Source organism: Phoenix dactylifera, chromosome 18, assembly GCF_051530095.1.
Source record: "Phoenix dactylifera cultivar Ajwa chromosome 18, Ajwa_hap1_PhDact_Kaust_v1.1, whole genome shotgun sequence".
Classification (NCBI taxonomy): domain Eukaryota; kingdom Viridiplantae; phylum Streptophyta; class Magnoliopsida; order Arecales; family Arecaceae; genus Phoenix; species Phoenix dactylifera.
The window spans coordinates 15553397-15571299 of NC_143207.1; the positions used below are offsets into that span (position 1 = coordinate 15553397).

General features: G+C 39.2%; 2 protein-coding genes and 1 pseudogene across 4 annotated transcripts in view; 1 reads left to right on the top strand and 2 right to left on the bottom strand.

The window, feature by feature from the left end:
* Positions 1-409: 409 nt before the first annotated feature.
* LOC120108831 (uncharacterized) lies at positions 410-2177 on the top strand. The gene is made up of 3 exons (XM_039122560.3): positions 410-1538; positions 1644-1723; positions 1843-2177. Exons 1-3 carry the CDS (start codon positions 633-635, stop codon positions 1934-1936), a joined length of 1080 nt encoding a protein of 359 aa, XP_038978488.3. The 5' UTR covers positions 410-632; the 3' UTR covers positions 1937-2177.
* A 2581-nt stretch (positions 2178-4758) lies between these two features.
* Positions 4759-8125, bottom strand: LOC149750952 (gamma-tubulin complex component 3 pseudogene; annotated as a pseudogene).
* A 2464-nt stretch (positions 8126-10589) lies between these two features.
* LOC103706819 (pantothenate kinase 1-like) overlaps positions 10590-17903 on the bottom strand; it is a 29963-nt gene continuing 22649 nt past the window's right edge. For 2 of the 3 annotated variants that reach the window (XR_005513863.3, XR_015974764.2), the window contains 5 exons: positions 16937-17062; positions 12818-12930; positions 12387-12573; positions 10969-11166; positions 10590-10859 (listed from right to left, as the gene is read on the bottom strand). Coding sequence is in view for 1 of the 3 variants with exons in the window: in XM_039131485.3 (XP_038987413.2) it covers positions 11026-11166; positions 12387-12573; positions 12818-12930; positions 16937-17062 (567 nt within the window). In the remaining 2 variants the exon portion in view is untranslated. The remainder of the gene's footprint in view (positions 10860-10968; positions 11167-12386; positions 12574-12817; positions 12931-16936; positions 17063-17903) is intronic. The other variant, XM_039131485.3, reaches the window with a different exon arrangement.

Here is a 17903-nt window from a genome sequence, read left to right on the forward strand (position 1 = left end):
TTCTATTTTTGTTTACTTATCATGTAAATGAGACCGCTACCACTTTTCCTTACTTATAAAATAAAAATATAAAAATATAAAAATTATATATCTTACGTTTATTTATATGAACGCCTAGCAACATATAATGTTTAAAAATTTTAAAAAATCTGCTCTAAATAAAAAATCCGAGCCTCTAGCCAGGCGGAAAAAAAAAGAAAAACAGAAAGAAACCGAGCCAATTTGGCTCAGATGCAGCTTGAACTGGACCCGATTCCGAAAGTAGCTCCAAGCGATCGACGTACCGAAATTGACGGTGGATCCGTATTCCTATATACAAGAATTTCTACACGGACGTCCAGAAAGCATTAAGACCACTTTTTTTTTTTCGCTTTGGAAGCATTAAGACCACTTTAGCTCACGCCCTTTTATCATAAAAAAAAACACCGCATTCTCCAGTCTTTTCTGAACCGAAGCATCCAGAATTCCTCCTCCCCACTTCCCCCCAAACCCCCCCGCCTCCATCCTCATACTTTCTCTTCTCCTCTCCTATATTCCTTTCGATTTTTTTATCGAACACCTGGCCTTCGTCGTTCTGTGCCAAATTCTTGCTCTCTTAGCGACTCCGTCGAAATCCTAGCAAGCTAGCGGCCATGGCGAAGTTCGGCGAGGGCGACAAGCGGTGGATTGTGGAGGACCGGCCGGACGGCACAAACGTCCACAACTGGCATTGGGTGGAGCGGGACTGCTTTGAGTGGTCGCGCTCCCTCCTCTCCTCCCTCCTCTCCAACCTCACCATCCTCGACGACGAGGGCGGCCTCGCCATCCGCACCAAGACCGTCGACCGCGTCGACGGCGAGGCCTACGTCAACGTCCGCAAGGGCAAGATCATCCCTGGGTACGAGCTCTCCCTCTCCCTCTCCTGGGAGGGCGAGGCCCGCGACTCTGCCGACGGCCCCTCGCTCCTCAAGGTCTCCGGCTCCCTCGAGGTCCCCTACCTCGCAGATGAGAACGCCGGGGAGGACCCCGAGGTCAAGATCACCGTCCGCGACGATGACGGCCCCGTCGGCCGCCGGATCAAGGACACCTTCATCGCCAAGGGCAAGCCGCTGGTGCTCGAGAAGATCCGGGCTTACGTTCAAGCAATGGCGAAGGGCGGGCCGGTGAAGGACGAGATCGAGGTCAAGAAGGCGCCGTCAGACGCCGGGAAGGCCCCGGCGGCGGGTGGGAAGGCTGTCCCGGCGGCTCCTGCGTCAAGGAATGCGGCGGCGGGGGCGGCGGCGGAAGCAAAGAAGGAGAATAAGGTGAAGGAGGGCTTCAGGACGATAACTCTGACGGAGAAGTTTAATTGTAGGGCGTGCGATCTGTATGAGATCTTGATGGACGAGAACCGGTGGAAGGGATTCACTCAGAGCAATGCAAGGATCAGCAAGGAGGTTGGAGGGCAGTTCAGTCTCTTTGATGGCTCGATCACTGGAGTGAACGAGGAATTGCAGGACGGGAAGCTTATTGTTCAGAAATGGAGGTCTGGGAGCTGGGCTGAAGGGATCCATTCGACGGTGTGTACATCAACGATCTTGAATCCCTTTTCTTTATTTTTTCTTTCAACCGAACCGGTTCTTGCTAATTGGATCTTTTCATTGGTTTCTATTCTTGGAATGCAGGTGCGGCTCATATTTGATGAGCCGGAGCAAGGAGTCACCATTGTAAAACTGGCGCAGACTGAGGTGCCAGAGGAGGACAAGTAAGGGTTTTTTTTTCGTTTTATAAAAAAAAAGAAACTAAGATGATGCAAACTATTGATTTATTGCTATCTGTTTGTTTGTTTGTTTGTTTGAACTTAGTAGCGAGACACTTTTGCAGGTATGGGAATGCTACAGTGGTGGAGAACACCGAGAGGGGATGGAAACAGCTCATCTTTAACAAGATAAGAGCACTCTTTGGTTTTGGAATCTGATCATTCTGGCAAGACTTCTGTTTTCCTTTTCTAGAAGTCAAGAATCATCTGAGTCTATTAAAGAATCTCTATGATTTTTTGATAGTAGGAAATGCCTGAACTTTAAACATAGTGTAATCATTGTTCAGCCTGCAAATGCTGCTGCGAACTTCGAGGATGTGTTTGATTATAATTTTCATGTGACTTTGATAAACACATTCAAATCTTTAAATGGATATTAGTTTTCTGCCTTTTCCTTCTACTAGTGTTTCTGATTTAATTTATTGGGAGTTACAATTCCTAATTCTCACAAAGTGGGAAACAATGCTGGTTTTCTTGCTCTCTCTTGCTTATTGTGTCTTTATATTTAGCTTTCCCTCTCTTAGAGCTCGTTTTGGTTCGCGGGAAGAATTTTCCTATTTCTGGAAAGTAGATTCCTAGGAAGAGCATGCCTAGAAAAATACCTTTGGCATATTTGGTTGACCATAAGAATGTGATAGATTTCCAAAATGCTTATGTTTGGTTGACCATCCACTTTTCTGAAAAAGTTATGTGTAATTTCTATGATATCCTTAATAAAAATTAGGTATTTAATACCTGAGGGGCTTTTTTGGGGAAAAATAAAAATGGAGTGATTTCCTGCTTATGGGAAAGTAACTTTCACATTTTTCTCATGGAAAAAGATTTTTCAATCAAATATGAGAATCATATTCTTATGGAAATACAACTTTGTCATATCTCTTCTTTGAAAACTCTAACCAAACGAGAGGTATTTCATTACTTTTTTGTTGACCACATTTTTTCCCTTTCTTTTCGTGCGAACCAAATGAGCCCCTAACGTTTGATTCTTTTTCTTCCGCAAAGAGCTAAAGAAAAATGTTATTTGCTAATCTAAAAATGCTTACATATTCTAGGGTGGCCAACTTATTGAAGTCCTATCCTGTTAGTAAAAATATATCAAGGCTGTAATATTAGGGAAATGATTTGGATCTCATTAGTGAAGTTGATCGTTTTTGACCATTTGGAATAAGGAACCGAACAAGATTTTCTAAATGAGAAGCAACCTGCTTTTGTGATCAATTGGAGAACAAAAAAAATATTAATGCCATCATCTAGGCAAAATTTTGGAATTTAACTACTCCGGTAGCCTCATCCTAAATTGTTAGGTTATATCACATTTTCTGGGCTCCAAAGTTTAAATCTATAACAAAATCACGAATTGTAGTGAAACTTCTATAAACTTTTCAAGTTTTTATTGGATGCAAATAGTGCTGTGATGACAAGCATTGCGATATAACAGCCCTTAGAGCATCCCTATTTGGAAAGGATTATAATGTCATGGCTTGTGGAGAACACCAAACATGTGATGATTTTTGTTTAGATGGTGAAGTTGTGAAGCTTGTTTATTAAATATGATGTCTATCATGGTGACATTGCTCTAGAAATAAATATAGGCAAACTAAAAGGAGCAAAATCCTTTTTTTTGTATACTGCTATTTGATCTTTCTTTCTGTAAAATTTGAGGTGCATCTATTAGGAAAAGAGTTTATTTATGATTTGCCTTGTGTGAGATATCATATTGTTCAAGGAATCGTAGATGTCGAAAGATAAAAAGATCATCAATAAGGGCATTGTAGTGCATTATAGATTTGTGTCCAAAACTTGTATATTTGATGATGCCATGTGAGTTGCTAGAAATTTATGAAGTGCATGGCTAATCCAATAATGTAAGTTTCATAAGAGGACTAGAATAGGCTAACATGAGACCAAATATCCTCTTTCTGAAGAGACTTTATTTGGAATTATTATATATCTAAGGTCCAATATTGAAATCAAGGTTCACAATCTTGATACCAGATCTTGTGCCATATTAGTATAGTGTCGGTACGCTCAATACAAGGTCTGTTCGCCCAATATAGGAGTCAGTTTGGCCATAAGAACACTCCATTCGCACCCAGTACCGGGTTCTGATTTAGTATCGATACAATATAGTATACTTGGTATGGGACAATATGCATCGGTACTATAAAATGTTGATTGAAATTATTTAAGAGGTTTCTCTTAGTTTGTCCATGGTTATAATACCAAGATGCATCAATCAGGAAATAGAAGTGTTTATTTATAATTTGTCCAGTGTGAGATATCACATTCAAGAGGTATCCTCATTGAAGAGGTTTCCTAATTGAGGTGCATCAATTAGAAAAAAGAAGTGTTTATTTATGATTTACCCGGTGTGAGCTATCACATTGTTCAAGGAATCCTAGAATTGGCAGAGAAAAGTATCAAACATAAGGGCATTATAGTGCATTCTAGATTCTTATCCAAGATTTGTATCATTTGATGATGCTATGTGAGTTGCTAGAAATATGTGAAGTGTGTGGCTAATCCAATAATGTAAGTTTCATAAGGGGACTAGAACAGTTTAAGATAAAATATCCTTTTTCTAAAGAGGCTTTATTCGAAACAATTACATGTCCAAAGTTCCATATTGAAATCAAGGTTCATAATTTTGGTACCATATCTCATATCGATGCCATGTTGATATTATTTTATTACATCAGATATGATGTTGGTTTGCCCGATATGGAGGTCAACTTGGCATATCAACACTCACACATATCGGGTATCAAGTTTTGATCTAGTATCGGTACAGTACGAAATATGTTGAACAGGACAATATGCATCGGTACTGCAAATCTTGATACAAATTTTTTAAAAGGTTTTTCTTATTTGGTACATGTCAACAAACAATTAGCAATATTCAATCTTTTTCAAAATTGGTTCGAGTTGGTTAGCACTGATTTTGAAGCACGTTTTTAACATGATATCTAAGGACTTCATCATATGAGTATGTTAAATATACAATTCCAAATCTAGCAGGAGGAGAGACATGGATAATCAATTTAACGCGAGTAAACAAAATTTCATACTCGATATGATACATACATAGAAATTTTTTTGGAAAGCCATATTTATGATTCGGAGGGTGATTTATTTTTCATCGTTACGACAGCACCTTCCAGATAACTTGGGCACCTTTGCAGCATGGAGACAAATTGCATTCTGACCGCACCTTCTTTAGCTGTTGCACAGGAAATTATGCACCTTGGGTTTCATTGTCTTCTACACTCCAACCAAAGCATGCTCAACCCGTTTAAAGCTTCCCCAGGTAATTGAAAATTTTGAGGTACCTCTTCATGACAGATGCTGTAAACACAGTGTCCAGTGGCACCCTCAAATCGTATTCCATTGAGAACACTTCCCATCCTCTATCCCCGTCCCTGTGCTCCATCATTTTGACCTTCAACAAGGTCAAGGATATCACGATCATCATATTGTGCATTGGATGCCCGGATTGCAGTCTCGAGCAGCCCTGCCAACTGGAATGAGCTGATGGTGTTTGCTGCCTCCGACAGCTCAGGGCCTACAAGATCCATCAAATACTGGACGAAGGTGCCCTGCCCAAGAAGTAATTACCTTTTGATCGCGAGGCAATGATCCTTGAATCGATATCCATGGTAGATTACATGCATCAAATGCTGATCAATCAGCTTTGCTGCCTCGACCACAAGAGCTTCCGATGCATCCGTCTCACCATAACCCAGCCCACCCTTCCTCCTCGTCGTACCAACGTGGGTTGCTGCCTCCGCAGCAGCATCAGACCACCCACTGTCCTCACAACAAACTTTTTAGGCTCTATTTGAAAACTTGAAATTGAGGAGAAAGGAATGGAATAGATGGAAAAGCTAAAATTTTTGATGTTTAGGAGTTTTTTAGTGGAGGGAAAGGAAAAAAAAAAGGAGGAGGAAATAAGAGAAAAAAATTTGGGCTCCAATTCTCTCCTTTCTTTCCTCCCATAAATAGGAGGATTTGGAGAGAAAGGAATTAAAACTTAATAAATTTTTTATAATACCTATTTTATCCTTAAATTAAAAAAGTACCAAATTAAAAGGATAAATATATCCTAGGGCATCTTTTGTTTTAACCTTTTATATGTCATCTCCATCTCCATATACCCATCTGCTGCACCTTTACGGAGCTTTATCTCTACAGCTGCACTTTCTTGAAGGAGCAATGGTTGTTCTTGAGAATAGTAAATTATGTTTGGGAGAAGGGTCGACCACATGTTTATTCCCTCAAAGTAGAGGTGTTATTCTTGAGAAAGTAGGAAATGCTATTCTTGAGAAATGAGATTATGTTTGGGAGAAAGATTGAGCACATGTATATTCGGAGGAAGAAATTTTATTCTAGTTATACTAATGTCTCCTTCAAATAGACATTATATCATTTCTCAAAAAATTTCTTCCTCTGAATATACATGTGTTCGACCTTTCTCCCAAACATAATATCATTTCTCAAGAATAGCATTTCCTACTTTTTCAAGAATAGCATCTCTACTTTGAGGGAATATATATGTGCTCAACTTTTCTCCCAAAACATAATTTACTATTCTCAAGAACAACTGTTGCTCCTCCAAGAAAGTGCAACTGTGGAGATGGAGCTTCGTAGAGGTGCAGTAGATGGGTATATCGAGATGAAGATAACATATGAAAGGTTAAAACAAAAGATGCCCTAAGATATATTTATTCTTTTAATTTGATACTTCTTTAATTTAAAAGTAAAATAGGTATTATAAAAAAATTATTAAGTTTCAATTCCTCTCTCTCCAAATCCTCCCACTAATGGGAGGAAAGAAAAGAGAGAATTAGAGCCCAAAATTTTTCCTACTATTTTCTCCTTTTCTTTTTTTTTTCTTTCTCTAAAAAACTTCCAAACATCAAAATTTTTAATTTTTCCTTTCATTCTATTCTTTTCTCTTCAATTCCAAGTTTTCAAATGGAGCCTTATTCGTTGGTTCACAATGAAGAACTCGGCAAAGATATCCTCCAACTCCCCTTCCAAAACCCAGCTCCGGACCATCTCAAACAGAGGAGAGCACACTCTCCGGAGGAGCCGACCCATGAACTCCTGGACCAGCGGATCCCCGTGCTGGGCTTGCCTATGGATCGCTCCAGCCGTCGTCCCAGCCCTCAAACTCCTGCATCGATCAACCAGAACCGCCATCAGCCGCATCCTGACCATCGGTTCCGCGAACCACACCGCCAGCCTTCTCAAAGAAAGGTACCGGAATCACTGCCGGCCATCGGGATCGGGTTCAGCGACCGGGACTCGAGCACGGCCAAGAGCTTGTAGTAGCCCGAGAGCTCATCCTGGAGGGCCAAGCAGAAGGCCTGGCCAACGGTCCCGACCCCTTCCGCCGGGGACCGAGTCATGCACTCTGGGATGTTACCCCTTACCTTTCTAAATAGCCATCCGAGCTCACATAGCTTCCTGACCATCGTCCTCGTGGACCTCGGCAGCCTGAGAGATTCCAACAGATCGTAGCTGTCCGATGCGTTGTCGAGCCTCACGTACCGCCTGTCGATCCCCTGGCAGGCATAGTGGGCGTCCCTCACGAGGGCCGACTCCGAGACCCCGGTCTCCTCCACGATCAGATCGGCGCACTCCCGAAGCGCGATCTCGCGGATGTTCTCCGGATCCTTGGAGACGAGGAGGATGCCGCCGGAGGGGCCTAGGGTTTTCTTGGCGGGGCGGGCGGGGTAGGGATCGAGGGGAGGGCGGGGAGGCCGCCGCCACGGGCGCGCGCGCGGGGGAGGAGCGGAGGGAGGGGCTCGGCGCGGCGGCGATCGTCGGAGAGGGACCTGAGGAGGTAGAGGAGGGCCCAGCGGTTGCGCGCGGAGCCGGGGCCGGAGCGGGCGGGGAGCTTGGAGTGGATGTCGGCGAAGGCGAGGGCATCGCCGGAGCGGCCGGAGACGGCGAGATGGCGCTTTATGCACTCGACCATGGAGGGCTCTTCAGGAGCGACGGAGGTTGTAACGGAGGGCGTGGGGGAGATCGGCGTCGGCGGTGGCGGAGGGGGCGACGGAGGGAGGGTGGAGAGGAGGTGGAGGACGAGCCTCCTTGACGAGATCCAGGGTCTTGGGGGTCGTCCATGGCCGCCGGCGACGGGATCCAACCCTTTTTTAGGGAAAGAGAGAGGGGGTGGTTGGTTCAGCCCCCTTGGGCTTCTTTTTGTTTCTTGCTTACTTTTTGGTGGCGTGTTCTTTATTTATTTGGGCGCGGAAATGGAATCATTTTGAAAAGGGGAGGGTTTGGGACTTCTCGGTGGTAGCCGTTATGACAATATACGCGGCAGTAGGAGGCTTTCATGACATGAGATCAAAAACAAAACTTCGAGAATCAAGAAGCTCATTCCCCTTTGGTATCCATTTTTTTTCCTTATTTTTTATTCTAAAATAGAGTACGAAATTCAATGCAAAGACTATATTGGATTATCTTATTTTTCTTTTTTTATTTTTTTATAAAAATGGAAGTCAAAAATTTTCACAGCTATTTTTTTTTGAAAAATAAGTTTGTATCCTTCTCTACCCAACTTTTCAATCTCGACACAATTCTGTTTACACCACATCCATACCAATAGTTATAATACAAAGATCAATCAATATCAGGCTCCAAAAGGCCATCCACTATCAGACCGAATAATGGTAGATTTTTAGAAGGAACATCTTTTGCAGGCTAAATAAAAAGTTTTGAAAGGATATCAATCTTCAATCAAATACGAGGTGTAGATCGAAAACATAATTAGTAAGCTGAATTACTTGGACAGCGGGCCGAAATACATAGCTAGTAGACTAAGCTATACACAGTCAACAAGCAGAAGTACTTGGATGATAGAATGAAATACATAGTTACTAGATTGATTACTACTAGAAAGATGCTAACTTTAGACTAGTTATTAGAAAAACAAGTTGAAATACTAAGAATGTAGGTCATAAACCAAGCATCCAGGCTGATACGCTAAAAGTGCAGGCCGATATACCTATTAACCTGAGTGAAGGTTAATACAGTGCAAGCCGATACACCAAGAATATATGTTGGTATGCCAAGTGTGCATCCGAGTAACTGAGATGTATACCCAGAGGGCAAAAGTTGTTTGTCTAGAATAAGACCTTAATCAAGTACAGTTGTATGATGGTAGCTAGCCAACTGTTACACCATGAATGGGGATAGTAGTCAATATGACATATAATAGAAATGATAAGTATTGAAAATGAATAGTGGTACTATCTCTTCACTATTCATGATGTGAAGGAAAGAGAACACTACCCATTAAGTATGGCAAAAGTAGTCTATGCGGCATATTATATCTAAGACAAGTATCCAAAATGAGTAGTAATTTTCTATATTTCTACTATGTATGACATGAGAAGAAAGAAAGCACTACCTATTTAGCAATAGTAGTCAATATGGCATATAATAGTGAGGACACGTGTCCAAAGTTAAGTATTAGCACCCATCTTACTAGTTAAGAGTACTTATAAATAGATTAGATCATGGTCAAATGGGTCAATTAAAGTTATGGATGTCAACTTATAAGTAAGTGTAGGTTGAGAGGTCTTGATCCAATATTAGGTTGGGTTGAGTATAAGCTAAGAATTCGTATATTATTGTCCTAACTTGAACCAACTGAACTGACCTAAGCTGACTATATTGCTACTCCTAATCTACACCTTTTGAGAATCGTTTTTAATTTCACAAATTACACCATCTTCAATTAGGCTATGTCTCATGCTTAAAGTAAAGGTTATAGTGGAATGAGGCCTTAATATAGGCTAGAAATAATTTACTTTTTAGCTCTTTCTTACATCAAATTTTATGACCGAACGTCACAAATGATAGATATTAAAGGACAGAAACCTTCGAGGATCAACAACATATCATGAACATATTGAGAAGTGTGTATCTTGAAATAAGATCAAGAGCTGAAGATTGGTAGGGAATCCACAGGAAGAACGAACCAGGAGACAATGTCTCTTGTTATTCACATCAAACATGCTTGACACCAAAGATTAAAATAGATGATAGTTACTATCAACAATCAATTCCACATATGACTGAACACCACATGTAAATATAGTCAATAGAATATGATGATTAACTATATTATATTTATTATTGAAAAGAATAATTTTAACTGAAAGGGCTTTTGAAATATATAGCGTTACTAATTTGGGTTGTTTGGGATCAGATTATTCAAGTTAAAAATTGTTTGGGACGACATAGTTGTGGTTCTTGAAGCGGACATTAGCATGCTATGGTTTTTAGGTTACAAGGTACCAACATCTTACTTGATGGCCAATATTGGCATGAATTAATATCTAAAACTAGGTACTGACTTTGAGCTTAAGAAGAAGATGGAAAATTTTTTAAATTCTAACAAGTCTAGGTACTGAATCTAAATTTTTATATCCATGACCAAAAACTCTGCATAGGAAGTATTAAATATGCTCAAACATTATCATTTCACTTTTGATTTTGCTTGTTTTTTCTGCTGTTTTCGTCCACTGCTAGGATAGAAAGCTAAAATGTTGATTTTTTTTTTTTTATTTTTTTTTATTTTTTAACTCTAACCATATGTTTGACAATGGTGAAAATTTCTACATAGCCAGTGAAAACGGAACTGTCACCAAATGATGCATCATAGATTAAATAATTTAATCCTTAAAAATACAACACCATTCTCACTTTCCTATCAAATTTATGACAAGTGTGGGATAATTGCAATGCACAAGATAGTATCTTGAATTATAGATTGGGTGAGGAGGCAAAGGCAAGCATAAAAATATAGCTGGACTATTCTATTAGAGAAAAAAAAGAACGAAAAGAAGAATATTCAGCATCCCATTTCATGTTCGAATTATGTCTACCTACCTGAATTTATTACATTTTTAAATAATCTTACAATATAATATCATCCTCATTATCGCAACATTAATACAAAAGCATAGAACGATCTTTTCAGCCAAAATTTTCATTCCACCTTTATTGATATCTAGTGATGGTGGCAGTGCAGAAGCCTTGGATACCAAGCGTTGCATAGGATCTGCAAATTTGAACCAGCAATGAATGAGGAAAAGATTGTGGAACACTAAAAGAAATTCAGCAACAGTAAATAAGATCATGCCATTTGGATTGTAATGTATTCAATTTACTTTGTTCCAGTTGAAGCCCAAATTGATGCAGTTTGTTGGGCAGATATCACCTGCTGTCTAACCTTCATGATCATCTCTCAACTTCTCTAGCTTAGCCTTAAGCTCTTCGTTTTCAAGTCGCAATCTTTCTACTTCATGCTTGAGCTCTGCATTGTCATGTCGCAACCTCTCAATTTCCACTTTGGAGTTCTCATCATTCTGTAGAAGCCAAAATGGGAATAGGGATTAAAATATTGAAAAGAGGGATAAAGACAGTCTCGCCCCAAGTCAAAGTATTCCAGCCTTATGCACTGTTACAGATAAATATAAGGAAAAACCCCCAATTTTCAAATTATAGTGTTTGAGAATAAAATGATGGGTGCTATCAGCACCAATATAAACAGTACAGAAATTAAATGATTCAGTCTCCAACTCCTTTAATATAGAATAAAATGACTATCTCCATAATAAAGGAATCATTTCTATATTTTTGATTGACTTCATTATGTATATATTGACTATAGTAGCAAGAATCTTCTATTTAGGGTAGTGGACCTGCTGCCAAATCTCCTTAGTGTTTTCTTATTAATTTTGTTAAAGAGACCTGCTTCCTTCTACATGCACCCGACCCACTTCCAGCAACTAAGGTATTGACTTAAATTTCAAACATTAGAATGCTATACACAACAAGGAAAAATGAATCGGCTTGCACCAGCCGGTTCAGCTCATACCAAACTGGTCTAGTCTTTCACCGGATCGGTTCGGGCATAGAAAATGGTTCCGGCCTGGAGCGAACTGGACGGAACAAGACCGGTTTCGTCTGCTTCGGCTAGGACAGCCGGTTCGCACCAAGTCCGATTAGATTTTCCACAGCCACCGGTTCGGACCGGTCCGAATCGGTACCAAACCGGACCGGGGGCCGATCGGTATGACACCCGGTACTGGTTCGGCAACCTTTGATACACAATATAAAGATTTATGAACGACTAGCATATGGAATATGTGATACATTATCAAAGTTTGTAAGTCCACATGAAAAACTGACAATGTTTAGACTGCAAATATGAATATAATGTTTTTAGAAATATAAACTTTGGTGAAATCCCTCTTACACTTAAATTCATTGAAAGTCCGAATGCCTTGCCTTACTCTTCCAACTTTTCTAATTATTGAGAATTATACATATATAAAAATGTGTAACCTAGTAAAATGTGAAATAAGTATATCTAATGCACACCAATACCTAGTGGGCACCCATCTAAGTGAGAGATCTCAGGTTCGAACCTGAGTGGTGGCGAACAACTGCTATTCTCAAGAGAAAAAAAATAATTATATCTAATGCACAAGGTGATTGGCTTGCCAGTTGTTTAGTTGGAAGAAACAAAAAGCATAACCCAAGCACTTCTTTGCTAATTATGAGGCAATTATTATATACTCACGCTTTCATATAATTGCCTTAATGGTAAAGAAGCTTTCCCTGTATAAGGGGCACCTAGCAAGACTTGTTTCATGACCTCCTGTGCAGCTAGATCATCAATACCCATGTTCTCGTAACTCCAAAATGCCCCTACAGCTTCTAAAAACCCTTCATGGCATAAAAATGTTGTTTGTACTTGGCCTTTTGACCTGAAAGAATATCAAAATCACAAAGGCATTGTTTAGGAAAGGAAAAAAACAGATACCAAAGAAACAAACTAGAATATACTATACTAATAACAGTAGCAATGTATATTGGAAAGAACAATGGAAAAAGACTATGCTCCATGGATAAAACCAAAGCCAAAATTGGAGTTTCTTAAAACCAAGCCTGAAAAGGAGAAGAAAAGGATAGTAATTCTTGGAGTCAAAAGATAATTACTAGTCTGATTACCAATACTTAAGCGAACGAGAAATCTTGTCAATTGTCTTTGCATGACCACATATGTAAGCTCCTCGAAAAAAGATTTTCTTCAGCCCTGAAAGATTTGCAACAAAGTAGGAGATCTGCAATGCACATATACAGTAGAAATAAGAGTTTACTTAAGACTAACAACTTGGTAAATAAATTTCTAATTGTTCACTAATTCTATTCTCTGAATTTTTACAAAGGAACAAGAAGCAGAAAATAATATAAAAGTCAGAGCCAGAAAGAATAAAATGGTCCAATTACAGTAACAAAAAAAATCACTCATAGCATGTAACAACAGCTCTAGCTGAATCCCATTTTGTACATTCTACACAAAGCAATAGCAGACACGAAGATCAGATACTTAAACTGATTTTCCAATATTTTACTTTGTGTTTTGTAAATTCATAATTTTAACTGGAGCAACTGTTGTTCACAGTATCCATCAGTTTAAAATTAATCTTATTGTAATGTACGACAAATATGTAACTTCTACTCATTCAACAATACAGCTCGTGGATAACTATGAAGTATAAATATATGCTAGTCAGTATACAACCTCATCCAAAAAAATATCAAGTTGGACTGCTGAGCTATGTCCTTTCCGGGCCTATCGAAATAGAACTCACTAATCCTAAGGCAAAGCATTGAGAAACTCAATGCTGAACAACTTGGAGCTTGACCTTTTTTTTTGCACTATTATGGATAGTAAAACAATAGGAAAGAATGGATTCAATTGCTTGTGTCAAACAGAAGATCAGTAAGACTAGTGGTTCCTCCTAAAAGTATTTGTTCCTTTCATTTTTCCCATCCATCCGTTGTAATCTCTTCCTTTAAATTTATATGCCTATAGTCTATTACTCGGAACGAGTATGCGTAATGAATTCCAGACATCCCACAAACAAAACAAAAACAGTACAAACAAAAAGATTCACAATTTTATTGATCATACATAAGTGTATCGATCGACTATATTTGTTGCTTTTTACCGACTGGATGTTAAGGCAATGCAGTTTACCCAATGATAAACCTGATTTGAATTATAGAGATATGACACAATCAAACCCAAATGAACAAAATGTTGAATTGAATTGTACTAGACTATACTGGGGTTTATTCCTCATTTTTGTACTTCTTGTTTCATTTTCCAATTATTTTTTCAATTGAGACAGAGAAAGATAATGGCAGGAATTCTCTTATCCCATTTTCTGCAACTGCAATAACTTCTTTGTCTCTCCATCCCCAAAAAAAGAGATTGTCCACATTTCATGGGGCCAAATCTCATCAATTTTTTCACATCAGATAATAACATAGATATTTATTTAGTGTAATATGGTACAGCATTGTGCTACATCATAGGCACATTGGGAATAGAAGTACAACATGCTAATATGCCATGGATGATCCACATATCCAGGTCAGGTGCCGATGAGCACACTAAACTATCCATATGGCCGAGAGCCCTCAATCCAAGCACAACAACATAGTTATCAAGGTGCGCTCTACCATTGAGCTAATAGCTTGTATTTCTTGACCTACTAGTGGCCAAACTACCCGGACACTGGGTCCAATATGAATATGATCGCATAGCTATGCTTCATAATTGGAAAAATGAGCACCATGGAAGTATATGCCACTCAATCAAAAGAAAGATAATGGAGAATTGACATAATGAGTATTGAATACCTTTTGGAAGATCTCCATATCAATAGTATGACTATCGAAATTGTGAGCATCACCATATGCGTTCTAGATCCAAATGCTAGTACCAAGGCCCTTTAGTGTCCTAGTCGAGAATTGGGACCTCATAGTCGCTAGCCAATATGCTTCTCTCTCATACCTTTCTTCATTCATGATTTGATATTCTGGTGTCCTAGGCATAGAGGAGCCACACCAATCCATCCCAAACTTGGTGGTTAAACTCTACTATGGTGATGATACTGTATTTGATTTACTTTAATTTGTAATTTGTTTTCTTAACATTGGATTTATACTAACAATAGTGCATTAAAGAAATATAATTCAACATATATATAATAATATATATATATATAGAGAGAGAGAGATGGAAAAATTCTTTCAACATAACCTTTTTTTACCGTTTCAACAAACAAAGGAGGAAAATGAGCATGTAACCATGGTGGCATGCGAAGTGGATTTCGCCTATCTATCACATATATGTGTAACCATGGTGAAGGTATGCCAGAATTTACCACATAGATCGCATTGATTTTGGATTATGTGTTAGAAAGACTTGTGCGATTTTCTGAAAAACATGCCTGTATGTATGTATGCATGCATGTATGCATATATTGCACTTAGAATTCACTACAATGAATCTATTCAATGCGTTGGAAGGTACAAGCTTGGAGATCTTGATAAGTAGCTGCTTAACCAAAGATTATTATAGTGCCATAAGCTGATCGGTTGATGGCTTTGGTAGAGCTGCAATCACGTATTCAGAAGTTGGGTGTAGAAAGGAACAATATGCTGTGGTTACAATCGAGAACAAGTGGCTGGGACTGGAGGAAAGATAAGCTAGCATATTGTGTACTACAAAAGTTAAGAGGCCTTGGAATCTAATACAATGATAAAATTAGCAAAGAAGATCATAAACAATATGAGTTTTATGTACCTAAAGCTCATCAACAAGAAACATATAGGAAAGGCTTTTGAGGGGGCCTTAGCTCCCACCTTAGCGTCGTACCAAAATTTTCTTACTATCGTTTTCATTTCCCTCGGAGGAAGCTCTTTAGCTTCCTCTTCAGGACACTACTAAAAATTTTCTTGATATAGTTATAACCATGGTTTGCTGTACCGCCCCATATAGATTGTACTTCTGTACCATATTAGGTGGGAACTGGTACGGAACTCGAGTTCGGGTCAATACAGGCCCCACACCGAGGTGTACTAAGATGAGTATCAACCTAAACCGAGGAGTAACAAGATAAAAAGTGAGAAAAATTATTAAAAGACTGTTTCGGTATAGGGGTGTGTACTAATACTATATCGTACCGACTGTACCGAACTAATAAAGTATCAGAATGGTACCCGGTACCGAGATTGCGGATCTTGATTATAACTTTATTACAGCTGTTTTGGTACAGGATGCGTACCATACTATACTGTACCGAACCAATAAGATATCGGTATGATACCTGGTACCGAGATTGCGGACCTTGGTTATAACTCTATTGTAGCTTTTCCAAGACAACCGAAATCTTCAATTATTATATTATTTTAAGAGTTCCTCTTACTTTTTATATTAAAAGTATCTTACATATTTCTTCCCAAGCACTTATATTTACTGCTACCCCTCTCTTATACCCAAATGTGCAACAGATTTTTCTCTTATTTCATGATGACTAAGCAGTCATATATACCAATAACCCACAGCTATGCCTATCCATACTAGGCAAGTCATCACATAAAATTTACCTACACCGAAGGGAAAAATAACAGAAATATCTTAAAGTTAGTAGCTAAATGGTATGTTGGACCCTCATTGCATGGCATAACAATTGATTCATGTTCAAATAAGTTACAAGCCAGGTATATCCTCATGGATAACTGATAAAACAAGCGAAACAGCAATATTTTAACTCCTGTATATATTCTGTCAATAAAATCATTGGAATGTAAAAAATCATAACAATTGATCATTTGGACAGATCAATATGGCCTTTCATTCCCCAATAGTCATGGATTTGTTTGGAATCTTGCATATCAATAGCATTCTGTGAAATAATAATATAAAGGACATGGATTTCAGGCACAGTATGAAACAAAAGATAACAAAGGTTTTAACAAAATTCTAATGTATTCCATATAATTCCTACAAGTACAGGAAACTTCCTACTGCAGCTCAAGGCATAACACAAGAAAGAAAAAGAAGATTAAAATCATTTATAAAAGAAGAGTTGTTCATATTATTCATTATATAGTTTAAACATTCTAGCTATATTTCCAACACGAATTTTATCAACTTTGTGTAGACAAATAACAAACCAGACAAGGTGTGTTCAGATTGTGGAGTATTATTATCTTTTGGTTACCAGAAGTATCATAGGAATTCCGCCAACAAAAGGAGAAATTGGTACTTACTTGTCCAATATTGTATGTGAAAGCATTCAAGAGAGCTGCAGCAAGATCCTCTGCTTTGTAGTCTGAAAGCTTGTTTGAACTTACCTTTCCAAAGCTGGAAGCAGTTGTAGATGCTGGAAGACCATGCTATGATGATTAAAACAAATAAGATGTAATTACTAAACCTATAACACAGAAGGAAACACAATTTAAATTAGATTCACCATAAAGTTTACAACATCGATCACTCAACTAGATTTCAGGTTCAGAAAAACAAAGCAAGAATCTAGTTTTAATTGTCGCCCCAACTTTCTTTGTGCTTGACTCTAAGATCTAAATGTCTGCCAGTAATTGTTCATGTTATTGTTATCGTTATTCTTTTTCTTCCCCTTAATCAAGACCTACCTTTATTCTCCCCTCTCCCTACATGCCCTAGGCTCCTTGTTCCATCCCTTTTCCTCTTCTTTGGCTCTCCCAAGCAGCAAACGATGCAATAATGACAGACAAACAGCGGCGACAGACAAGGCAGCAGTGGTGGACAATAATCTATCCTCACCACTCTTAGGTACATCCTCTCTCGCCCCCTTCTCATTATATCTATCCATCTCTATCCCCTTGCCCATTCCCACCATCCTCCACTCTCACTGTTTCCGTTAACCACCTTGATAGGTGGCGAGCACGTTCTCATGCTCCCTCCTTTGCTCATTCCCCCCTCTTTTTGAGGCAGATGAGAGAGAGTGAGGCAGATGAGAGAGAGAGTGTGTGAGCCCTTCCCAATCCCTCCCCTCCCTCCCTAGGCCCTTCCGATCTCCTTCCTACACTCTCTCCATCTCTCTCTACCCCCTCCCTCTTGATCCCTCGATCTCTCTAAAGGATCTCTTGAATACGGAGGATTGGGGCCGTTTTGGGCTTTGGGTTGTGCTTCATTTTGGGCTCAGGTTGGGCTTGGGCTAGAACTTGCAAAGGCCTTTTTGGCTCAAGCCCGGCC

What these genes read in the sequence shown, in the direction of transcription:
- LOC120108831 (XM_039122560.3), top strand. Translation starts at nt 633, where the DNA reads ATGGCGAAGTTCGGCGAGGGCGACAAGCGGTGGATTGTGGAGGACCGG. An exon ending in CTGAAGGGATCCATTCGACG is followed by an intron (nt 1,539 to 1,643) that starts GTGTGTACATCA and finishes CTTGGAATGCAG; the next exon opens with GTGCGGCTCATATTTGATGA. An exon ending in GAGGTGCCAGAGGAGGACAA is followed by an intron (nt 1,724 to 1,842) that starts GTAAGGGTTTTT and finishes ACACTTTTGCAG; the next exon opens with GTATGGGAATGCTACAGTGG.